Source organism: Sorex araneus, chromosome 4 (assembly GCF_027595985.1).
Source record: "Sorex araneus isolate mSorAra2 chromosome 4, mSorAra2.pri, whole genome shotgun sequence".
Taxonomy (NCBI): domain Eukaryota; kingdom Metazoa; phylum Chordata; class Mammalia; order Eulipotyphla; family Soricidae; genus Sorex; species Sorex araneus.
In genome coordinates, this window is record NC_073305.1 from 54476009 (window position 1) to 54496220 (window position 20212).

General features: G+C 49.6%; 1 protein-coding gene and 1 long non-coding RNA gene across 4 annotated transcripts in view; one reads left to right on the top strand and one right to left on the bottom strand.

Annotated features, from left to right (window-relative positions):
- ACOX2 (acyl-CoA oxidase 2) overlaps nucleotides 1-20212 on the bottom strand; it is a 71078-nt gene that overhangs the window by 4463 nt on the left and 46403 nt on the right. For all 3 annotated transcript variants that reach the window (XM_055135512.1, XM_004616471.2, XM_055135511.1), the window contains exons 11-14: nucleotides 18717-18896; nucleotides 16279-16384; nucleotides 11912-12129; nucleotides 3354-3486 (exon numbers count right to left, since the gene is read on the bottom strand). In XM_055135512.1, coding sequence (XP_054991487.1) covers nucleotides 3354-3486; nucleotides 11912-12129; nucleotides 16279-16384; nucleotides 18717-18896 — 637 coding nt within the window. The remainder of the gene's footprint in view (nucleotides 1-3353; nucleotides 3487-11911; nucleotides 12130-16278; nucleotides 16385-18716; nucleotides 18897-20212) is intronic.
- On the top strand, nucleotides 13990-16266 carry LOC129404238 (uncharacterized). The gene is made up of 3 exons (XR_008629783.1): nucleotides 13990-14098; nucleotides 15687-15817; nucleotides 16095-16266. It is a non-coding gene; the product is annotated as an uncharacterized LOC129404238 (long non-coding RNA).

Below are 20212 nucleotides of genomic sequence, written 5' to 3' on the forward strand. Positions count from 1 at the left end.
TGTCAGCATTTCTTGACAGCTGCTAGCAGGGTTTTTCTTTGGAGCATCCAAGGGTATGTATTTATCTTTAGATTAAAGAGCTTATTTGCAGTGGCGGATTGCTGTCTTTTTATGTGAGGATTTAAATGTTAGAAAGTTGATTATTTGAAGAAACACTAGAAGTAGCTTAATTGTAGCACTGTCATCCCGTTGTTCATCGATTCATTTGATTGGGCACCAGTAGCGTCTCCATTGTGAGACTTGTTACTGTTTTTGGCATATCGAATACGCCACAGGGAGCTTGCCAGGCTCTGCCATGTGGGTGAGATACTCTTGGTAGCTTGCCGGGCTCTCCGAGAGAGACGGAGGAATCCAGCTTAACTGTACTAAGCAGTAAATGTAGTTGTGGGTCACACCCAGCAGTGCTGGGATTGTGTGGTGCTGGAGATCCTAAAGATCCTAATCCTGGCTTGGTGTTCTGGGAATATGCAGTCCAGGGATTGAGCCTGGCTTCCTGCATGCAAAACATGCAGTCCTGGGCCAGAGAGAGAGGACAGCGGGTAGGGTGCTTGCCTTGCACATGGCCGACCTGGGTTTGATTCCGGAATCCCATATGGTCCCCGCGCACTGCCAGGAGGAATTCCTGAGTACAGAGCCAGGAGTAACCCCTGAGCATTGCTGGGTGTGGCCCCAAAACTTAAAAACATGCAGTCCTGTCCTTGAGCTATGTCGCCAATCCTGTCATGCCATCTATTTACTTACTGTTTTTTGGGCCATGTTTGAGATTTACTCCTTACAAGTGTTGGGTCTGGCTCAGTGATGACTCCTGCCTGGATTCAAGGGCCCGTATGTGGAACATACCGTTTGGTCGGGTTCGTACAAGGCAAGTGCCTTACCCACTGTACTGTCTCTTTTGACCCCTTATCTTTGGGTTTTTTGTTTTTTTTCTTTTTCTTTTTTGGGTCACATCCGGCAATGCACAGGGGTTACTCCTGGCTCATGCTCTCAGGAATTATCCCTGGCAGTACTCGGGTGACCATATGAGATGCTGGGAATCAAACCCAGATCAGCCACATGCAAGACAAACGCCCTACCCGCCGTGCTACTACTCCAGTACCCGCCCTACTCCAGCCCCAACCCCTTATTTTTTTTAAAAAAATATGTATTTTTTTTTTATGGTGGGTAAGGTATGCTTGCCTTGCACACAGCGGACCCAAGCTTGATGCCTGCCATCACATGTGGTTCCTGGAGTCCTGCCAGGAGTGGTCTCTGAGCACAGTGAAATGTGTATGTGTTTGTGTTCTAGTTGCTGTTGTGTGTGGGGGTTGTGTTACTTCATGGTGCTCCGGGGGCCATGTGCTTCCAGGGGATGGAACTCATGTATCACACATGTAAGGCATGTGAACTACCATTTGATTCATATCCCCAACCCTGTATCAAACCTTTAGATAAATTTTTCATATTTACCTATTGAATTGTAAGGACACCTTTCTAGATATAGGGTAGAACAAAACAGGTCGGCCTTTTGTTGGACAGCCGCCTTGGTGGGGAGCAAGGGTCGCTCATTAGGCCGTAACTCTGGATAATGTTAATTTAAGCAGTGACGTGTGACAGGATATAAAATGTTAAAAGCAAGTCTAACACCATGTTAAGTGTGAATAAAAGCCAGAGAGTTGCCAATTTAATGTGGTGTTAAGACACCTTTTCTGCAATTTGACCTAAGTGGTTAAAAAAAAAAAAGTATGCTTCAGCGTCTGAATAACAATATAGTTGCACTACAAAACTTTTTTTTTTTACTATATAACTTTAAAAAAATGATATTACAGCAGGCAGAAATTATAGCAGGCAGGGCACTTGCCTTGTACATGGCCAACCTGGGTTTAATCACTGGGCACCCCATATGGTCCCTTTGAGGCCTGCCAGGAGTGATCTCTGAGCACTACTAGGTGTGATCCATATCAGTTTAAAAACTTTTTTTTTTTTTGCTTTTTGGGTCACACCCAGTGATGCTCAGGGGTCACTCCTGGCTCTGCACTCAGGAATTACCCCTGGCCATGCTCAGGGGACCATATGGGATGCTGGGAATTGAACCTGGGTCAGCCGCATGCAAGGCAAATGCCCTACCCGCTGTGCTATCACTCCAGCCCCAACAGTTTAAAAACTTTGTAGATAAAAATAATAATAATAATAAACTTTGTGTGTCTCACGGTAATTCAGTTAAATAAAAAAGTTTGTACCAATATTGTATGAGGTAGCTTTGTTTTAATGAATTAATTCTATTAAATACTAATACCCAGAATTTAAATTCTGTTAAATTCTAACTACAGAGTATAAATATTCATTCCAGTTAAGAAGATCTTCATCGACATTCGTAACTTTCCCTTGTGAGGGTCAGACAGCATCTGAGATGCTGACCCTGGCCGTGGCCCTGGCCCCGATTGTTAGGAATTACATCTTCTCCCTCTGTCAGTGAATGTCAGAGTCATGGTATTCCCTCCTGGAACAGCTAATTAACTTTTTGCTGCAACCCTTTTAATTGTCAATTATATTGCTTTACTAGGCCACAGATGGAAGAAGCCTGTTCTGTTCCTGCATTGTGTTTGAGTGAAGAGGAAAGAGGGATCTCGACCAGACAGCTGGATTTGAGAGCCATCCCTCAAGTTTCCTCGTCACCTCTGAATGCCCATGTTTTGTTTTGTTTTGTCTTTTGCGCCCTACCTCTGTACTATTTCTCTGGCCCCTGAACACTCATTCTTATCAACACAAAACCTAGAGTTAAGAAGTAGATGGCTAAATCACAGTGAGTTATGGCCTTACTTGTGTTGCTTAAAAGCCAGTTTTTCATTGTGTTTGACACATGTCAAACCATAATTTAGAGCTTAGGCCATCCTAATTCCATCTGCCAAATTCTGAGTGATACATTTTGCTGATACAGACCAGATTGGGGGGAGGGGTACAGGGGGCAGTTGGGCCATGCCGAGCAGTGCTCAGGGTAATATGTGGCGCGGGGGGATTGAACTTTGGCATGTACAAGGCAAGCACTGAACCACTGTGCTGTCTCTAACCCTCTCAAAACACTTTAAACAGACATACTATGCCTACTGATTTCACATGTAATGTGAATGAATTAAAATGGGGGAAATGGAGATGTAATTTTGGCTTGATCTCTGTTCATATAATTTTTTTTTCCACACCAGGCAGTGCTCAAGGGTTACTTATTGCTCTGCACTCAGAAATCACTCCTGGCAGTGATTGGGGGGCCCTATGGGGTGCCAGGGATTGAACACAGGTTGTCCTAGTGCAAGGCCAGCACCCTAATCGCTGTACTGTCTCTTTAGCCCCCTATATATTTGTAGTGTGGTGTTCTCAACTACCTGAGTGTTGGTGGGTGACTTCTGAGCCCACTGGAACAGACGTTCATAGACATTCCCATCGTAACAGCCAAGTGCCGAGTTTAAACTCTGATCCGTGAAGTCAAACGCATCAGTTAACAAGATGGCATCCTTCCTGTGAGAGAAAAGTTTGTATTTCATTCATTTTCTTATTTTACAACACCCCTTCTCCCTCCACACACACACACACACACACACACACACACACACACACACACACCCACACACCCCACCACTACCACCACCACCGTTGTTGCAGACAGCGGTGATGTCACACACCAGGCATGGTACTCACTGGCGATAGTCCTCCCTGAGGCTCACACTCCTTTAGTTAAAGGGTTTGCGTGTGTGTGCCCCAAAGGACTGCATTCTCAGTCCAGACACACGAGTTCTGCTTACTGGCTGCTGCACATGATGCCAGAGTTGCACACTTCCTGACCGTGTGCTTACACGTCTCCTCTAGTTGCCATGCTGGCAGGGGCTGGGGAGTGGGGGGCGGGGCAGGGCATGTCACACTCCTTGTGTTGCTTACACACACATGGCTGTGTAAGCTGCTAACACACATCTGGCTGCAGTTGAGCCAGAAGCTGCGTGAGGAAGGACAGCAGAGCTGCCAGGACAGTACTCGGTGTGTCTGGACCATAGTGGACTCGGACTGTACCTCACGGCTTGTTCCTCTGGTCCCAGCATCTGTAATTCAGATCTCTCATGAATCTAATCTGAGATGGCTAATAACGCCTGTGTGTGTGTGTGTGTGTGTGTGTGTGTGTGTGTGTGTGATCCCCACACTGGGGATCAAACTCGGGCTCACACTTGTGATGCAAGTGCTCCACAGAGGAGTACAATCACAGATCCTTTATTAATTTTTAAAAAGTTTTTGGGGGCTGGAGTGATAGCACAGTGGGAAACGCACTTGGCTTGGAAGTAGCCAACCTGGGTTCAATCCCTGTCACCACATACAGTCCCCAGACCCCACCAGAAGTCATGATCACTTCTGGTGCAGAGCCAGGAGTCAGCTCTGAGCATTGCCAGGGGTGCCCCCCCACCCCCCAAAAAATGAAAAAAACCCAGATAACGAAGGTCTGGAGATCGAGTACAGCAGACAGGGCACTTGCCTTGTGCAATTCCTGACACCACATACAGTTCCCTGAGCCCCATCAGGAATGACCCCAGAGCACCTCCTGGGGTGGCCCAAACCAAATAAAAGTAAATAAAAGGCTTTTATTTTTGATCAGTTACATATGCATAGCATAAAAGGTTAAGTCATTTTAAAATGAAAAGCCTCTAAAATGATTTTTGTGTCTCATATCCATTTTTTCCCTACCACCATCATTTTTCCCCCCTGCTAGTATTTTTTTGTTCACTATAAGTAAATGCCAAAATATGTAGATACAGAATAACTTGTGTGCATTTTGCTTTTTGGGTCACACCCAGCGATGCACAGGAGTTACTCCTGGCTCTATGCTCAGGAATTATTCCTGGAGGTGCTCAGGGAACCATATGGAATGCTGGGATTTGAACCTGGGTCGGTTGCGTGTAAGGCAAATGGCCTACCCACTGCTATTGCTCCAGCCCCACTTTGTGCATTTTGAATATCTTATTTATACTCATTTATAGCGTTACTTCTTGGTTGTCCAGGCTTGGGGATTCTCTGTCGTCTCTATTACAGAAGACAGGACTTATTTTTGGTATTCTCTCCTCACCCATACCCACATCCTGCACCCCTCCCCCACCCTAGGGCTTCTTCCCCTGGCTTTCCTGCTTCCTGATACGGTTTTGGCCGGGCTAACGGCACTCACACCGTTCTGACATTATGACTGTATGTATCCTGTCCATGATGACTATATATCCTGTTCACAGCTGAGCCAGGTCCCCACCACATCTCATTACAGTGATCTACTTCTAGGCTCACTCTGTCTCCAGCACTCTGCCATAAATTCTCAGAGATTTCGCCATGTATGTGGCTGTTCTTTGAAAACATCGTCTCAGAGTTCCCTGAATATTCTCTTGCATCGGCGTAGATCTGTGTCTCCCTTTGTTATTCTCTGCCAAGGGCAGATATGGAAATGCCCTCATCGCCGGCAACCTCTCTGTAATTTCTGCCATGTTCTATTTATTGTCTCCTGCCTTTTTAGTTTACTCCTTCTATATTCGGATTTTTGTTTTGTTTCGGGCTTTTTTGGGGTCACATGGGTGGTGTCCAGGGGCTACTTCTGCATCTGCTCAGGGCTCTCTCCTGGTGGTGCTTGGGGATCATATGCAGAGCCAAGAGTCAAACTGGAGTTTTTGACCCTTGACCTCTCCAGCTCTCCACTGTTCTGATTTTTATAATTCTCCCCCCCCCCCCAGCTTTTTTTTCCTACTTTTTGGGTCACACCCGGCGATACACAGGGGTTACTCCTGGCTCTGCACTTAGAAATCACTCCTGGTGGTGCTTGGGGGACCATATGGGATGCTGGGAATCGAACCTGGGTTGGCCTCATGCAAGGCAAACGCCCTACCCGCTGTGCTATTGCTCCAGCCCATCTTTTTTCCCCCTTTTCAAGTAATAAATTGTTTTAGCTAATTGAATGAAATATTAAAAAGCAGTGAGTGCTTCCCTTTTTAGAAAAATATATAAAAGAATATGCAATTATTCACTTTTTAGCTCTCATTTCATAAGGCATTTGAGGTGACTTGGATACTATTTTAATCTTTACTGGATGTCCCTTTATCCTCATTATGAAGTGCTTTTCAGAGAGAGCTGTTTATAGTTTTCTGACCCTACTGACATGTTCCAGTTTAATTTCCCTCATCCTTCTGTGGTCTCACTTCCCTCCTTACCCATTATACTTGCTCCCTTAAAAATCTATTCAGGGGCTGGAGCGATAGCACAGCGGGTAGGGCGTTCGCCTTGCACATGGCCAGCCCGGGTTCGATTCCCAGCATCCCACAGGTCCCCTGGGCACTGCTAGGGGTAATTCCTGAGTACAGAGCCAGGAGTGACCCCTGTGCATTGCCGGGTGTGACCCAAAAAGAAAAAAAAAATCTATTCAACAGGAGCCAGAGAGAGAGTACAGTAGGCAAGGTGCTTACCTTGCATGCAGCCAACCTGGGTTCAATCCCTAGCACCTCATATGTTCCCCAGAGCCAGGAGTGATTCCTGAATGCAGAGCCAGGAGTGAGCCCTAAATAGTCAGGTGTGGCCTACATCTGTACCTTCTATGTATCTATCTAATCTATTTATTCAACACATTTTCTTGCTTTGTGATACTTGCTTAGAAAACCTGCATCCCTCATTATCTTCAGTTTTCTACCACCTCTAACGATACGGATAAAGAAAATCAATACTGCTGTAATAAAGAACCAAGTGGACTTTATTGCTGCCTAGCAGTCATAGTCAATTACTCGTAATGAATTAATTCTTTCATTCCCTTAGGTGATTACTTCACATTTTCCCTTCCATCATCAAATCTACAGTGTCTACCTCCTTATCTCTCTTACCTACATGATTTTGCATGCTACAAATGATTTGACCTTTGCTTCACTGGTGAGTGAGAAGCAGTAAGAGCATTCCTGAAAGTTCCTACTTACACATTTATACAAACAGTGATTTCAAGTCGTTGCAGTACAGGAGACTGTCTGGGTCCTTGCTCAGACCACACCTCCTTTGCTTGCTTACTGGAAATACCTTATTTTTTTGCTATTGGAAATAGTGTCTTAGAAATTCTGCCATTTCTTAGCTGGAGCGATAGCATAGTGGGTAGGGTGGTTGCCTTGCACGTGGCCGACCCGGGTTTGATTTCTCTGTCCCTCTTGGAGAGCCCGCCAAGCTACCAAGAGTATCCTGCCCACATGGCAGGGCCTGGCAAGCTACCTGTGGCGTATGGCATATTAGATATGCCAAAAACAATAACAACAAATCTCACAATGGAGACGTTACTGGTGCCCGTTTGAGCAAATCGATGAACAATGGGACGACAGTGCTACAGTGCTTTACAATATCAGAATTCACTCTGCTGAATTATTTTCATGAATATACAGACATGCTTTCATTTATTTCACCTTTTTGTTTGTTTTTAGACCACACCCAGCACTGCTGAGGGGCCACTCCTGGCTCTGAGCTCAGCGGCTGTGCCAGCAAGAGCCTTAACCTTTCTAGTCTATCTCTCTCTCTCTTTTTTTTTTTTTTTTTTTGCTTTTTGGGTCACACCTGGCAATGCACAGGGGTTACTCCTGGCTCTGCACTCAGGAATCACCCCTGGCGGTGCTCAGAGGACCATATGGGATGCTGGGAATCGAACCCAGGTCGGTTGCGTGCAAGGCAAACGCCCTACCTACTGTACTATTGCTCTAGCCCCTATTCTATCTCTTAAGACTCATTTCTTTCATTTTATAAAGAAGCTTTTGACCCAATCAAGTTCCTTCTCCATATATGCTGTATCTTAGCTCCCGTTTATGACAAAATGCCTGGAAAATGTTATGCTTGTGTGTGCATGCTATTTCTAGTGCTTCTGCTGTTCTCCTAAACTGGCTCTGTTCAGGTTTTCACTCCCACCAGACCACTGAAATAACTCATGTCAAGGTCACCTCCTCAGCGTGTTTAGAGGGTCCCAGCTCGCAGTGGTTGGGCCTCGTCCTACACTCCCGTGATACACTTCTCAGTGCTTTAAATACTAACCATATGCCAGTGACTTCCAAATTTATCTTTCCAGTCTCACCTGCTTACTAACATCCTACTTTCTAACAGTTTTTTTTTTTTAACTTAATGTGCTCAACACCAAACTCCTGATTTCTAAACATTTTCCTTTCTCTCTTGCCCACACCTGGCCTTCCTCCATCTTTCCCTTTGATATTAAACGGCAGTTCTGTTCTGGCCAAAAACCTGAATTTGCTGGCTCCTGTGCTCATTCTTTCTCTCCTTCCCCCCATCTCCTCTCTCCTCTTTCTCTTCTCTCTCCTCCCTCTCTCTCTCTCCTCTCTTTCTCTGTCTCTCATTTTTGGCCACACCTGGTGGCACTCAGGGCTTACTCCCGGCTTACTCTGTGCAGGGATCACTTCTCGCAGGACTTGGGGGAGCAGGTGGAGTGTCTGGCTGAAGCCCCGACTGGCTGCCTGCAAGGCAAGGGCCCCGCTTGCTGTACTTTGTCTGATCCCTGAACTTGCTGTCTCTTATGTTCCATGGCTAATCTGTCAGGAAATCCTGTTCTAATTTCAAAATTTATCCTAACTTGAAGGGCCAAAGAGATAGCGCAAAGGTTAAGGCACTTGCTTTGCATGTGGTCCACCCTGGCTCTGTCCCCAGCATCATAAATAGTTCCCTGAGCACCAGCAGGAGTGATTCCCGAGCACACAGCCAGGAAACCCCTGGAACATGGCCAGGGACGACCCAAAAAACACCCCCCTGCCCCAACCCCCCCTTACTTTTATCACATTTTTTTCTGCATGAACTAAGTACTCATTTTTTATGAATAAAAATGAATTTTGAAAAAAGAATTTTCATACAGTGGACTTGGGCTTCCCGTCAGCTCGGCAAGGAGCTTTCACAGGATGTAATGGTGTTTCCTTAGCTTTACTAAGTTACTATCCCTCTTTTTTTTCTTCCAATTTTGGGGTCAGGGGGTTGGACCACAGCTGGACAGTGCTCATGGTCTCTTCCTGGCGGTGTGCAGTAGTGGCCCTGGCTGTGTGACCATATGTAGTGTCGGGATTTGAACCAGGAACATGGCAGCCACAGCTGTGTGGGAGGCAAATGCCCTATTTCCTGAACTATCTCTCCTGCCCTATTTCTCATTTTCATGTTACTTCAGAGAGTCTCTTGCCCGCACGCCTGGCTGTCTTCCCCAAGGCCCCTCGGAGGGGATGGGCTCCAGCTTCCCTCCCTGCCCCGAGCAGAGGTCCCGGTGGCCAAAGACCACCGGAACCTAGCCACAGCCATGCTCAAGGCCCCTCTCCACACGTTCAGACAGGCCTCATGCATGAAGTTATCGGCAGGCAGAGGAACCCAGGTGTGTGTAATCCCATCAACGGCCAACATCTAGAGACTTAAAATCGAGCTCCCAGAAGAGAGCGATGCTGAGAGTCTCTTGCCCGCACACCTGGCTGTCTTCCCCAGGGCCCGTTGGAGGGGATGGGCTCCAGCTTCCCTCCCTGACCCTACTTTTCCCTCTGGGAGAAACTCGCAAGCGACTGAGAGCTTTCTGCCCACATGGGACAGCCTCGCAAGCTTCCCATGGTGTATCTATATGCCAAAGCCAGTAACCAGCTGAATCTCATTCCCCTGACCCTGAAAGAGCCTCCAATGCGGCATCGTTGGGAAGGCCGAGAAGAAAGAGGCTTCTAAAATCTCAGGGATAGGACACAGGTAGAGGTTACTGAGACTGCTCGAGCCACTCGACAATCAACGGGATTTCGTGTGATCGTGTGTTACTTCTATCATTTTCTCCTGTGTTTTGTCTTTTTAAAAATCATCTTATTGATGTCTTGATTTCTGGTTTTGATTTTGTGGCCACACCTCGTGGGGTGCTCAGGGATCACTTCTGGCAGACTTGGGGTGCCGGGGATGGAACCTGGGTTGCTTTAGTGCAAGGCAGAGGCCCTGCCCCTTTTACTGCCGCTCCCGCACCTCTTGTAATATTTTAATCGTTGTTTTCCCTTCTTTTTCTGTTTTTATGCCACACGCAGCAATGCTCAGGAGCAGGTCTTGGCTCTGCTCAGGGGTGACCCCGACAGTGAATTGAGCCACTGTCGGCTGCATGTTTTAACCCTTGTCACTGTCTCTCTGGTCCCTTAACGGTTTCAGAAATGAGGGAGCAAAAGTGATAAATGCCAACATTCAATCTCATTTTTTACCTGAAAATCTCCCCACTGAGATTTTATGATCATTTATAGCCGCTTGGGTCTGTTAATTACCATTACCTAGAGAACTGTCACGTCATAAAAGCCTTCATTTATCATTTCTATCTCAGGGCGAGAGTGAATAATCAAGGCAGGATATTGTGATAACCATTTAAAGCCCCGAGTCTGCTACACACCTAATTGCCTTGCAGTAGTGGCAAGGTTACTTAGAAACCATAATGCGAATGAGTCACTTTATGGGGTTTATGCATGCAGAAGCTGTCCATTTGTGTCAGTGCTATCTGTCTTGTCTTGAATTGTAAGTCTCTGGTGTCAAGCTAAGCACTAGAGATGCGGCCACAGATTAAAAATCATGCGCATGAGTTGTTAAGGTAATCTGTTCGTGTTTCATCATTACTGACAATCAGGCTAGAACATCATTGTCTCTATGTGCGTTTAAATGCCAAGTGTTTCAGAAAGGTAGACGTACTTAGATTTTTAACTGTGAAATATTCAATTATGCTATTAACAAGTTTCTACCACTGAGTTTTCTATATTAGGGAAAGTTGAATATCTTTTTTAGTTTAATACAAAGTTTCATACAAGAAGCATAATTGTGTTCTTGTCAGTTTTTGATGATGCAATTATACTAACATGGGTTGATCATCAATTATATGATAGGTGTTTTAAGTATAGTCATCAATGGTATGTTTTTGGTGTGTTGTTTGGGATATTTTTTTGTTTGTTTGGGGGCCACCCCTGGCCATGCCTGGGAGTATCCCCTGAGCCACCAGGTGTGGGCTGTGTGCCCCTACCTACCCAAAAAAGCTCTGCGCTCAGGAATCACTCCTGGTAGGGCTGAGGGATGCAGGGGATTGAACCTGGGTCGGCCATGTGCAAGACAAGCACCCTACCTGCTGTTGTGCTGTCTCTCTAGCCTCCGCAGCTGAGCCTGGCTGGGTCCCTGATACCGGAAGTGGTTCCCTGATCACTGCCAAGCACCTTCTTGAGTAAGGAATTGCCCCTGAGCATCACTGGGTGTGGCCCCAGACAGTGCCCTCCAAATTTTATTAATATATTACTGATCTGTAGAATGCTTCATCTTTTGTATATACCTTAGAAACTATTCTTGTTTCCTTGGAAATGTTGATGACTTCAGTTGGGGTAGTAGATAACTTAATTCTCTTTTGTGGGAGGTGGGGGGGAGCCCACCCAGCAAGCTCAGGATCTACTTCTGGCTCTGGATGCACTCAGGGATCGCTTCTGGTGCTGCTCAGGGAACCATCTGGGGTGCCGGATTCAAACCCAGGTCATCGGTGTGCAAGGCAAGTGCCCTACCTCCTGTATTAGTGCTGCAGGACTCAGGGTTTCGGTGTTTAATGTGACAGGTGAGGATCCTGAGTAATACTAGCACAGCAATTGAGAGTACCTGCCCTGAGTATGGCTTTGAGTTTAAACCCCAGTGTCTCACATGTGTCAAACATTTAGGTCCTGGCAGCTCTGTCGTTTGGACCTGGCAGGTATATATGTGAACACCATGATATTGGGCAAAGCGAGCGCTGAAGCTGAGAAGGGGTGTGGACACCCTGGGCAGGTAGTATGACCCCTGACAAGTCCAGGTATGAGCAGTGTAGGCGCCCTGGAAGCACCACAAGCAGAACCTGTGCCTCCACTGAGAAAAAGAGGGGGCTCACTGAGATAGCACGCGAGGGCAGGCCACTCACCGAATGAGACGGAGCAGGTCCATGTAGGCTGTTCTGGCCATGTCTACCTGGGCCCCAGATAGGAAGCCATCGTGGAGGAAGTCGCCCGCGTTGGTCAGAATACCTTGTAATGCATGGAGGTCACACAGGCGTTTGAGTGCCTGCCGAATTGCTGGTTCATTTTCTAGTTTCTCCAGAGCTTCTACAAAACTCTTCACAGTGATATAGTAGCAGTGTGCCTACAGAGACACAAAGGAGCATTAGTCTCTGACTCCTATTTTACGTCTTTCATTTTGGGGCCACACACATTTCTGTGCTCAGGTCTGCAGGGGCTGTGCAATGCTAGAGTCGAACCCTGGCCTCCTGCGTGCAAATCATGCACTCGCCCCATTCAAGGCCTCACTCTGGCCTCGGATACTGATTTCTGACTTCTGAAATCATCTGGGAGGCAAGGCGGAACTGCTAGATAAGCTGTCTGCTCCAAGTGTTTGCTAGCAGTCTGATACCTGGTCTGAGCCTTTTAGATGGTATGCAAGAGTGCGTGCACGCGCAAGCACGCATGTACACACACACACACACACACACACACACACACACACACACACACACACACACACACACACACACACCCGTTGTTTCCTCATTTTTGTCTCGGATAGTTTCAAATAAGTTTGGTAGCTGACAGGAGGATGCAGGAGCATTGAAGGCTGGCCTGGGACAGTGGAGGACAGCACAGGGAGGAAACAGCTGTTTGTTGTCAGTCACGTTCAAGGGAGTGAGAAAGTCGGGGTTCGGGATGTTCAAGATGTAACCCTGTGGGCCGGAGTGATAGTACAGCGGGTCGGGTGCTTGCCTTGCATGTGGCCAACCCAGGTTCAACCCCAGATGGTCCCTACAGTCCTTTGATGTAGGCAGGTAGACAGGGAAAGGTCAACAGAACTTCTAGGAGGAAAATCCTAAAACTGACCCACCCTGTGGGTACAGAAAACAGACCTGATTAAGACTTTCAGGAGACCCTGAGGAGGTTGGGCCCCTCCCCATGAAGTTCCTCAAACCCTTGGACCTCTCCCTTAATCTGATTAAAATGTGATCCAGCCCAAGAAGACTTCAGAACTTCTGGATCAAGACAACCTGCAAAGAGCCTATAAAAGCCACCTTGAGCAAAGGAAGGGCACGTATGTGCTGCCTGAGCCCATGTGCTGCTTGTGCCCATGTGGCTGAGCACATGTGGTGCCTGAGCACGTGTTGCCCGCATTTCCCCTCTTGAGATGTGTACTTTCATACTTTCGTATCTAATGCTGGGATGTGTCTAGGGGCCTTCTCTGCTCTTGGAGAAGCCCGCATTCTCTCTTGAGTGTTTCTCTCTCTCTCTCTCTCTCTCTCTCTCTCTCTCTCTCTCTCTCTCTCTCACTCTCTCTCTCTCTCACTCTCTCTCTCTTCCTCAAAAACCCTCCAAATAAAATCTGTTTTACTTCACTGCTTGTCTACTCCTGAAATTCCTTTCTGCGAGCAAGACAAGAACCCAGTAGCCCTGGGTCCCAGGTGGCGGAGGCAGATCTGGACAAAGTGACCATCTTTCTCCTCCCCACTTCACACGAGCCTCCCGTGGGGCCCACCGACATCACCTTCAGGAGTGATTTCTGAGTACAGAACCAAGAGCACCACTAGGTTTGGCCCCCAAACAAACAAAACAAAACGATGTACTATAAAACATCCCACCTAGGGTCCGAAGTCCTTAAGCAGAGCTATTATTCAGCCCTGCGCAACCACTTGCTCTGGCAGTGGTTACGATAGATAATGTGAAGCTACTGGTTGGTAACTAACCACAGCCCTCAACGTGGTGAGCACCCCTTCTCTGGAGGACCCTTCCTTCCTACAACCTGCACACAGGCTCAACGCCTGACAAGTTAGTAGGCTTTCAGGATCCTGCCTCTCATGTCTGAAGTTCTTTCTGTTCAGTCAGTACCTACTATTTCCCCCTCTCCCTAAGCCCAAAGCACAAACTGATTTTCTTTCTTTTTTTTGCTTTTTTGGGTCACACCCGGCGATGCACAGGGGTTACTCCTGGCTCCTGCACTCAGGACTTACCCTGGCGGTACTCAAGGGACCATATGGGATGCTGGGAATTGAACCCGGGTCGGCTGCGTGCAAGGCAATCGCCCTACCCGCTGTGCTATTGCTCCAGCCCCACAGACTGATTTTCATCAGGTGGGATATATGTGTTCCGTGGGGGAGGGGAGGGGAGAGTCCAGCAAATGGGCATCTCAAGAGTTTTAGGTGCCTGCCTCTGTTCCCTGTTTGTCAACATGCCTATTGGGGGCGCTGCTTTCTGGCCAGCTCTGCAGAAATGGCCGCACTGCTGGCTGAGCGTTTAAAGAGCAGGCCAGAGCATGTCTCCGGGGTGGACGGAGCTCACCGTGGGCGGGGGGAGGGGGGTGGGGGGAGGGGCAGAAGACAAAAGACGGGGATGGTCATTCCAGGCAGTGGGCACTTGTGCAACATGAACTTTGCCGCCTGGACATGGCGTGCCCTTGGCTTGCAGCGCTTGGACAGGGACGAGGAACAGATGTGCCCACTGTCTTGCCAGGTCACCATAACCCCGCTGTTCAAACTGGGTCCCTTCTTTTTTTTTATTCTGCAAAACCAGATACTTCTTTCACACAGGCCCCGCTTGCCTGTTCTGCCAGGAGGGGGGGCACGGCTTAACACTCTTGTGTGCAGCTCCCGGGGCTGAGGAGTTTCGGCTCGGTCTGTGCCGTGGACAGCAGGTGAGGGGACAGAAAGAGAAGGCGACCCTTACGCTTCAGGAAGAGCCTGAGCCAAACCTGTCCCCTGAGGTCTAAGCACAGTGAACTTGACCTGCTGTTTGTAGGCCTTGGTTTAAATCTTGTCTCGTTTTGGGGGGTGGGTGGTACACAGAGCTTTTATGTGCTAGCTGCCTTGCTGAGACTCATTCCTATTAATTCAGTCATCCAAAATAATCCCTCGAGGCAGGTGCAGGTGTGTTTTTTGTGTGTGTGTGGGAGAGGGGGTTCTCAATTGGTGCTTTTACTTTTTTTCTCACTTTTAGTAGTCTGGTGACAGCACACTCTCTTCTGCGTGGATGGGATGTTTATACCAGTGGGAAGCATGCCTGAGGGGGTGGGGGTGGCTGCGGTGGCAGGCAGAGCCGCACCAGCAGGTGTGATGGCGCTTGCGGGTCACTAGAGGGCGCTCACGTGCAGCCTACCCCGGCAGCCTTGCCCTGACTCCCGGCTAAAGTCTCATTCCAGACTGCCCCTGCCCACGGTCCTTAAGGATTGGGTACTTAAGGATTGATGTGATCACCTGGGTTTTCCAGCTGTCAGCAGGGGCCCGGCTGCTGAAGCCACAGCTCAGGAGTCATCCTTAGCTCCTTTCCACGCCTTTATTCCCGGAAACCTGTGCCATTCTTAGATTTGGGGGGCTGCGTGGCACGTGCACGTGTCCCAGGTCTCGCCCATCTTTCTTTCTCTGTGATATTCTTTTTATTTATTGTTGGTTTTTGAGCCACACCCAGCTGTGCTCCTGGCTTGCTCCTGGCTCTGCACTCGGGGATCACTCCTGGTGGTGCTTGGGGGTCTGGGGATGAAACCTGGGCCGGCTGTGTCTAAGTCAGGCGCCCTACCTGCTGTACTCTCTCCCCACCCCATCTCCCCTATTCTCTTAACTTTTCTCTCAGGTTTAGCCTCCCTCCTTTGATTCTTCCTTGGGGTGGGGGGACCTTGCATTTCTTCTCGGAAACCATGCTCTTTTTTTTTTTTTTTTCCTTCCTCAGCCTCTCCCAGATTTGCAGAGGAATTGGTCCCCTCCAAAGATGAAGCTACCTCCCTTTGGCTGATTTCAGCTCATCCTTGAAGTCTTGGCCTGGGGCCATTTCTGGGAACTCTCGCTGACCACTCTAGGCGGGTAAGAGGCGAAAGCTCTGGGATCCTCTCCACAGAGCTTCCTAACCTGGAGACGGGGGTGGGTGAGCACTGCCAAGCCCCCAGCGCCCAGAGCAATGCCGGGTGTTGAGTTGAGTTGCACATCAACACAAAAGAGAATGGAAATTGACTCAGACATCTAAGGATTGCCTGTGGGGCCATCACGGGGAACTTGACCTGCTTTTTTTTTAATCTGGGAGGAAATATTTGAACAACCTGAAGCAAATCCAATAACACTGCCTCATTACGTTTTTCCCTAGGAGCTGCCAGCAAGACTGCCTTGGAGTTAAATCCTTTAATTAAAATACCCCAGACTAAAACCTTTTGGTAGTGAAAGGAGGGCAGCCGCTGGGCCCGGAAGAATGGCAGAGCTCAGGTTGTCCCCGCAGGAGGGCCTGCCAGGAGACAGAGGTGCCCCGCAGCCTCAGGTCACTGGTGACTCACCTTGGCGGCCTGGAGGTGTATGACGGTGGTTTGGTTCCAGGCATCCTGCCTATCCACCCCGGACTCCATCAGAGTTTGTAAATGATGCACAGAGTCCTTGATGAGCCTGGAAGCCAAAGGGGAGGATGGTTGAGCTTCCTGACTGTGGCAAAGACAGTGGTGGGGTTTGGACCCAGGCTGCCTGCGAGGGTCTCACAGAAAGAAAAGCGGCTCCCAGCTCCTGACCACCCCTGGGTTTACAGAGCTCGGTAGACCTCACGTGTCTGGCCCTCCTAGTTTACTGCGGGTGGAGCAGACTTGTCTGGGGCACACAGCTAAGAAGCGGGCAGGCAGGTCCGAGCCCCCTGCCCTCGGCTGGCCATGAGGGCATCTGAGCCCTGTGTCTTCAGGCCAGGCGGTCACTGGCGGCCGGAGCCCAGCAAGAGCAGCTGTTCTGTAACGGCTCCTGAGCCCGCCGGGCGTCCAGCCCTGGCCTTCCACCCACCTTAGAGGAAAAGAAGAAAAGGACACCCGTGTTCTTCTAACTCATTACATTCGGTCAGTTTGCCACTTTCTGTTGTTTTCTTCTTGTTGTTCAGGGGCTAAACCCAGCAGGTAACCCTCGGGGCTTACTCTTGGCTCTGTGCCCGGGGAGCACTCCTGGCTGTGCGTTGTAAGCTAGGAGTGCCTACCAAATGCAGTGATATTTTGAACTGGGACCAGCCCCATGCAACCCTTGGAATCTATATGCAAAGTCAACTGTGGGAAGCATTGTTTATTTTGCTTTTCCTGGGAGTAGATAAGCAGATGTTATGTAAGCTCAAAGCACTCTAACAGCATTTTTAATGACCTCAGCACCTTTCTTTTGACCTTCCCTGAAGTGTCAGTTTTGTGAGGCCTGGCCTTATCACACTGGCTTATTGGTGGATTCCCATTGCCTAGCATTGTCCCGGCATGGTACAGCTACTTAGGAAGGACTCATGGAACAAACGAGCAAATAGCCCAAGTTGCAGGGCTTTAGTGATAGCAAAATGGTAGGGTGTTTGCCTTGCGGCTGACTCGGGTTCGATTCCCAGCATCCCAAATGGTCCCCTGAGCACCGCCAGGGGTAATTCCTGAGTGCATGAGCCAGGAGTAACCCCTGTGCATCACCGGGTGTGACCAAAAAAGAAAAAGAGAAAATATATATATATATATCCCAAGTTGCTTGTGATCTTGAAACAATTATTAGCCATCCCTGGGACAACAGATTGGCACACAAGACCTCAAAAGATTTTTCTGAAAGTTGCTTTTGATATTTTAGTTGGGGAGTAGTTCAGAAGGCTTTCGTTTTTAGAGTGAATTTCTCCACCACGGGCCCAGGATGAAGCTCAGTGGTAGACCAGTGGCCAGTAGAAGGCCTGGCTCTGATCCTTATCCCCCCCCCCCACACACACACACAGAGTATTGACTTGCTCCCTCTTGCCTGTGATGGCCTGAGTTTGCCTGTTAGAGCAGGGCTTCTAGTCTGCCCTGGCCCTTCCCCATGCACACTAGGTGGATGACAGTATTTGCTGACAGAATGGAAGAGTCTTATATCTTGTTCTGTTCCCTGGAGTCCTGTGGACCCTGGAAACAATCTACTGTGACACCTCGACGCAGTCACACTGTTTTCTGTTTCACTTGGGCCACAGCCAGCTGTGCTCAGGGGACCGTGTGGTGGTGGGGGGAGGGGGTAGTAAAGTAGGAACTTTAGCACTTGTTTCCCAGGCGTTGAGGTAGTCGTCTATATTTTTTATATTTTTTAATTATTATTTTGTTTGTTTCTGAGTCACACCCGGCATTTCTCAGGAGCTGCTCCCAGGGGACCATGAGGTACCAGAGACCAAACCCAGGCTTCCTGCCTGTTGGGCTAGCTCTCTGGCCCTGTGAGGTCCGATTTTTAAGAATTATTTTTACACTGTGGACAAATATTGCCTTATGTGTATACATACCGATACACAGTAGTACTCATCTGTGAATGTCCTTTGTACTGGAAATTATTAAAGAACCTAAAGAATTTTAAAAATTCTCTTTTTTGAGGGGGTGGGCCGGGCCGTCCCTGGCAGTGTCCGGGAGCCACTCCTGGTGGTGTTGGGGGTAAGTGCTCAGTGCTCGGGATCAAACCCAGGGCTCTCCAGCACAGCCTGTGCCCCAGCCCTTGGAACCATCTCCCCAGCCCTGAAATTCCTTGCACTGGCCAGAAGGATGATGCTTCCTCCTAGCTTGACCAGCTGGGATGGGGAAGTGATGGTGGCCCGCGACTTAGCGATATGACTCCCCCCGTCTCTCTGCCCAGAGCGGCAGGAGCCGAGAAGCCCAAGGAGTCTGGGACCTGGACGGGTATTTCGAAAACCGTCCACAGACACGCACCTGGCCGTCCCACTGCCCCCCCCTCTCCGCCCCCATGTGGGAGGAAATCACCCCCAGCATGGGCTCACCTGGCCGCCGTGTGTGCCCAGGCCTCACTGTAGAGCTCCGGACGCAGGAAGTCCGCTGCCTTCCGGGCTGGACACCGGGGCACGCCAGCTGTGGCCAGGTAGGCAGCAGACTGAGGAAGAGACCTTTGCGATCCGGCACCCTGGGAGGTCTGAGCCTGCAGGTAGGTCTTCACCAGGAACCTAGGGAGGCAGGTGCGAGGGAAGGGGGTGGCCCAGGCCTCAGTCAGGCCCCCCCCTCGTCCCGCCTGACCGTGGGTCACTCTCCAACCCAGAGCCCCCAGAGACAGCTGCTGAGAGGCCCGCAGGCAGGGGGGAGACGGACAGACTTCCTCTCCCCGTCCGGGTGAGAGCCGGGCTGACATGCTCAGGTCCTGAACGTCATAAGCCCCTTTGATATCTGAGCAAACAACCCTTTCCGCGGGGTAGGATCTTGTGACTCGGGGATTTGTACTGAAAAGTTCAGCGACTGCGGAAATCAAATTTTCTTAGCTGAGAAAAGACGGGTAGATGCAGAAATGCTAACACGAGTGGGCGGATTACAGGTGATTCAGCGTCTTAGGATAATCCTGAGTTTATAAGGCGCTGGGGCTCAGAAGGTCTCTGGAGCCCCAGCTCTGAGGTCGGTGTGATGCTCCTGAAGTCAGTTCACCTCCCTCAGCCTCAATTTCTCGGCCCTGGTTGTTCTCCCCTGATAGGGCTTGTGAAAGCCGGGTGAGACTGTTAAGGAGTCAGGCAGGCGCTGGGCTCCGGGCAGAGCCCAGGTGTTAACTACCCCTCTTGGAATTTGAAGGAGGGAAAAAAAAAGAAACCCAAGCCAAAATAAATGATATTAGGTTCCAAGAAATGTTCCATAGTGTACTTGCAGGCGAACCCTCTCTCCCGGCATGGGGAAGTATTTGCCTGAGGGTGGATGAATGTGAAGGTCCAGATGCAGAGAAGAGAGGTGGGGAGTGGGCCGGCTCACCCCGCCCTCCTTGCCCCTTGGGGTGCAGCCCCTGCCCTGGGGCACAGGGTGTGTGGGTGCCCGGCCCTCAAGGGCACTCCTGCTGCAGAGGGAGACCCCTGCTGTGAGCGTCACCCACTTGGCAGGAGGAGGGAGGGCTGCCGGCTCGGGGCGTGCCCGCTTCCTGCCCAGCAGGGCCGTGAGAGCCGCCAAGGAGCCCGCAGAGGAACACGTGGATGGGCGTCGAAGAGAGCAGGCGGGCGCAGGGGTGAGGGGTGGGGGGTGGGAAGGCAGGTGCAGAGGCGCCCTGGTAAGGGAGCCCGGGCTAGAGTGTGGTGGACCGGGAGGGCAGGAGGGCAGCGCCAGGTCTGAAGGACCCAGAGCGCAGGGCCACCGGGCAGGGTGTGACAGGTGCCCAGAGCAATGGGAGAGTGCGAGTGATCGGGGTTAATATCCGACAGGAAAGCAGCGTGAAAAGAGATCTTCTCTCTCGGCCTTGCAAAGCTCCCTCTGGCCACGTGGGGAAGAAGGACTGATGTGGGGCGGGGAAGAA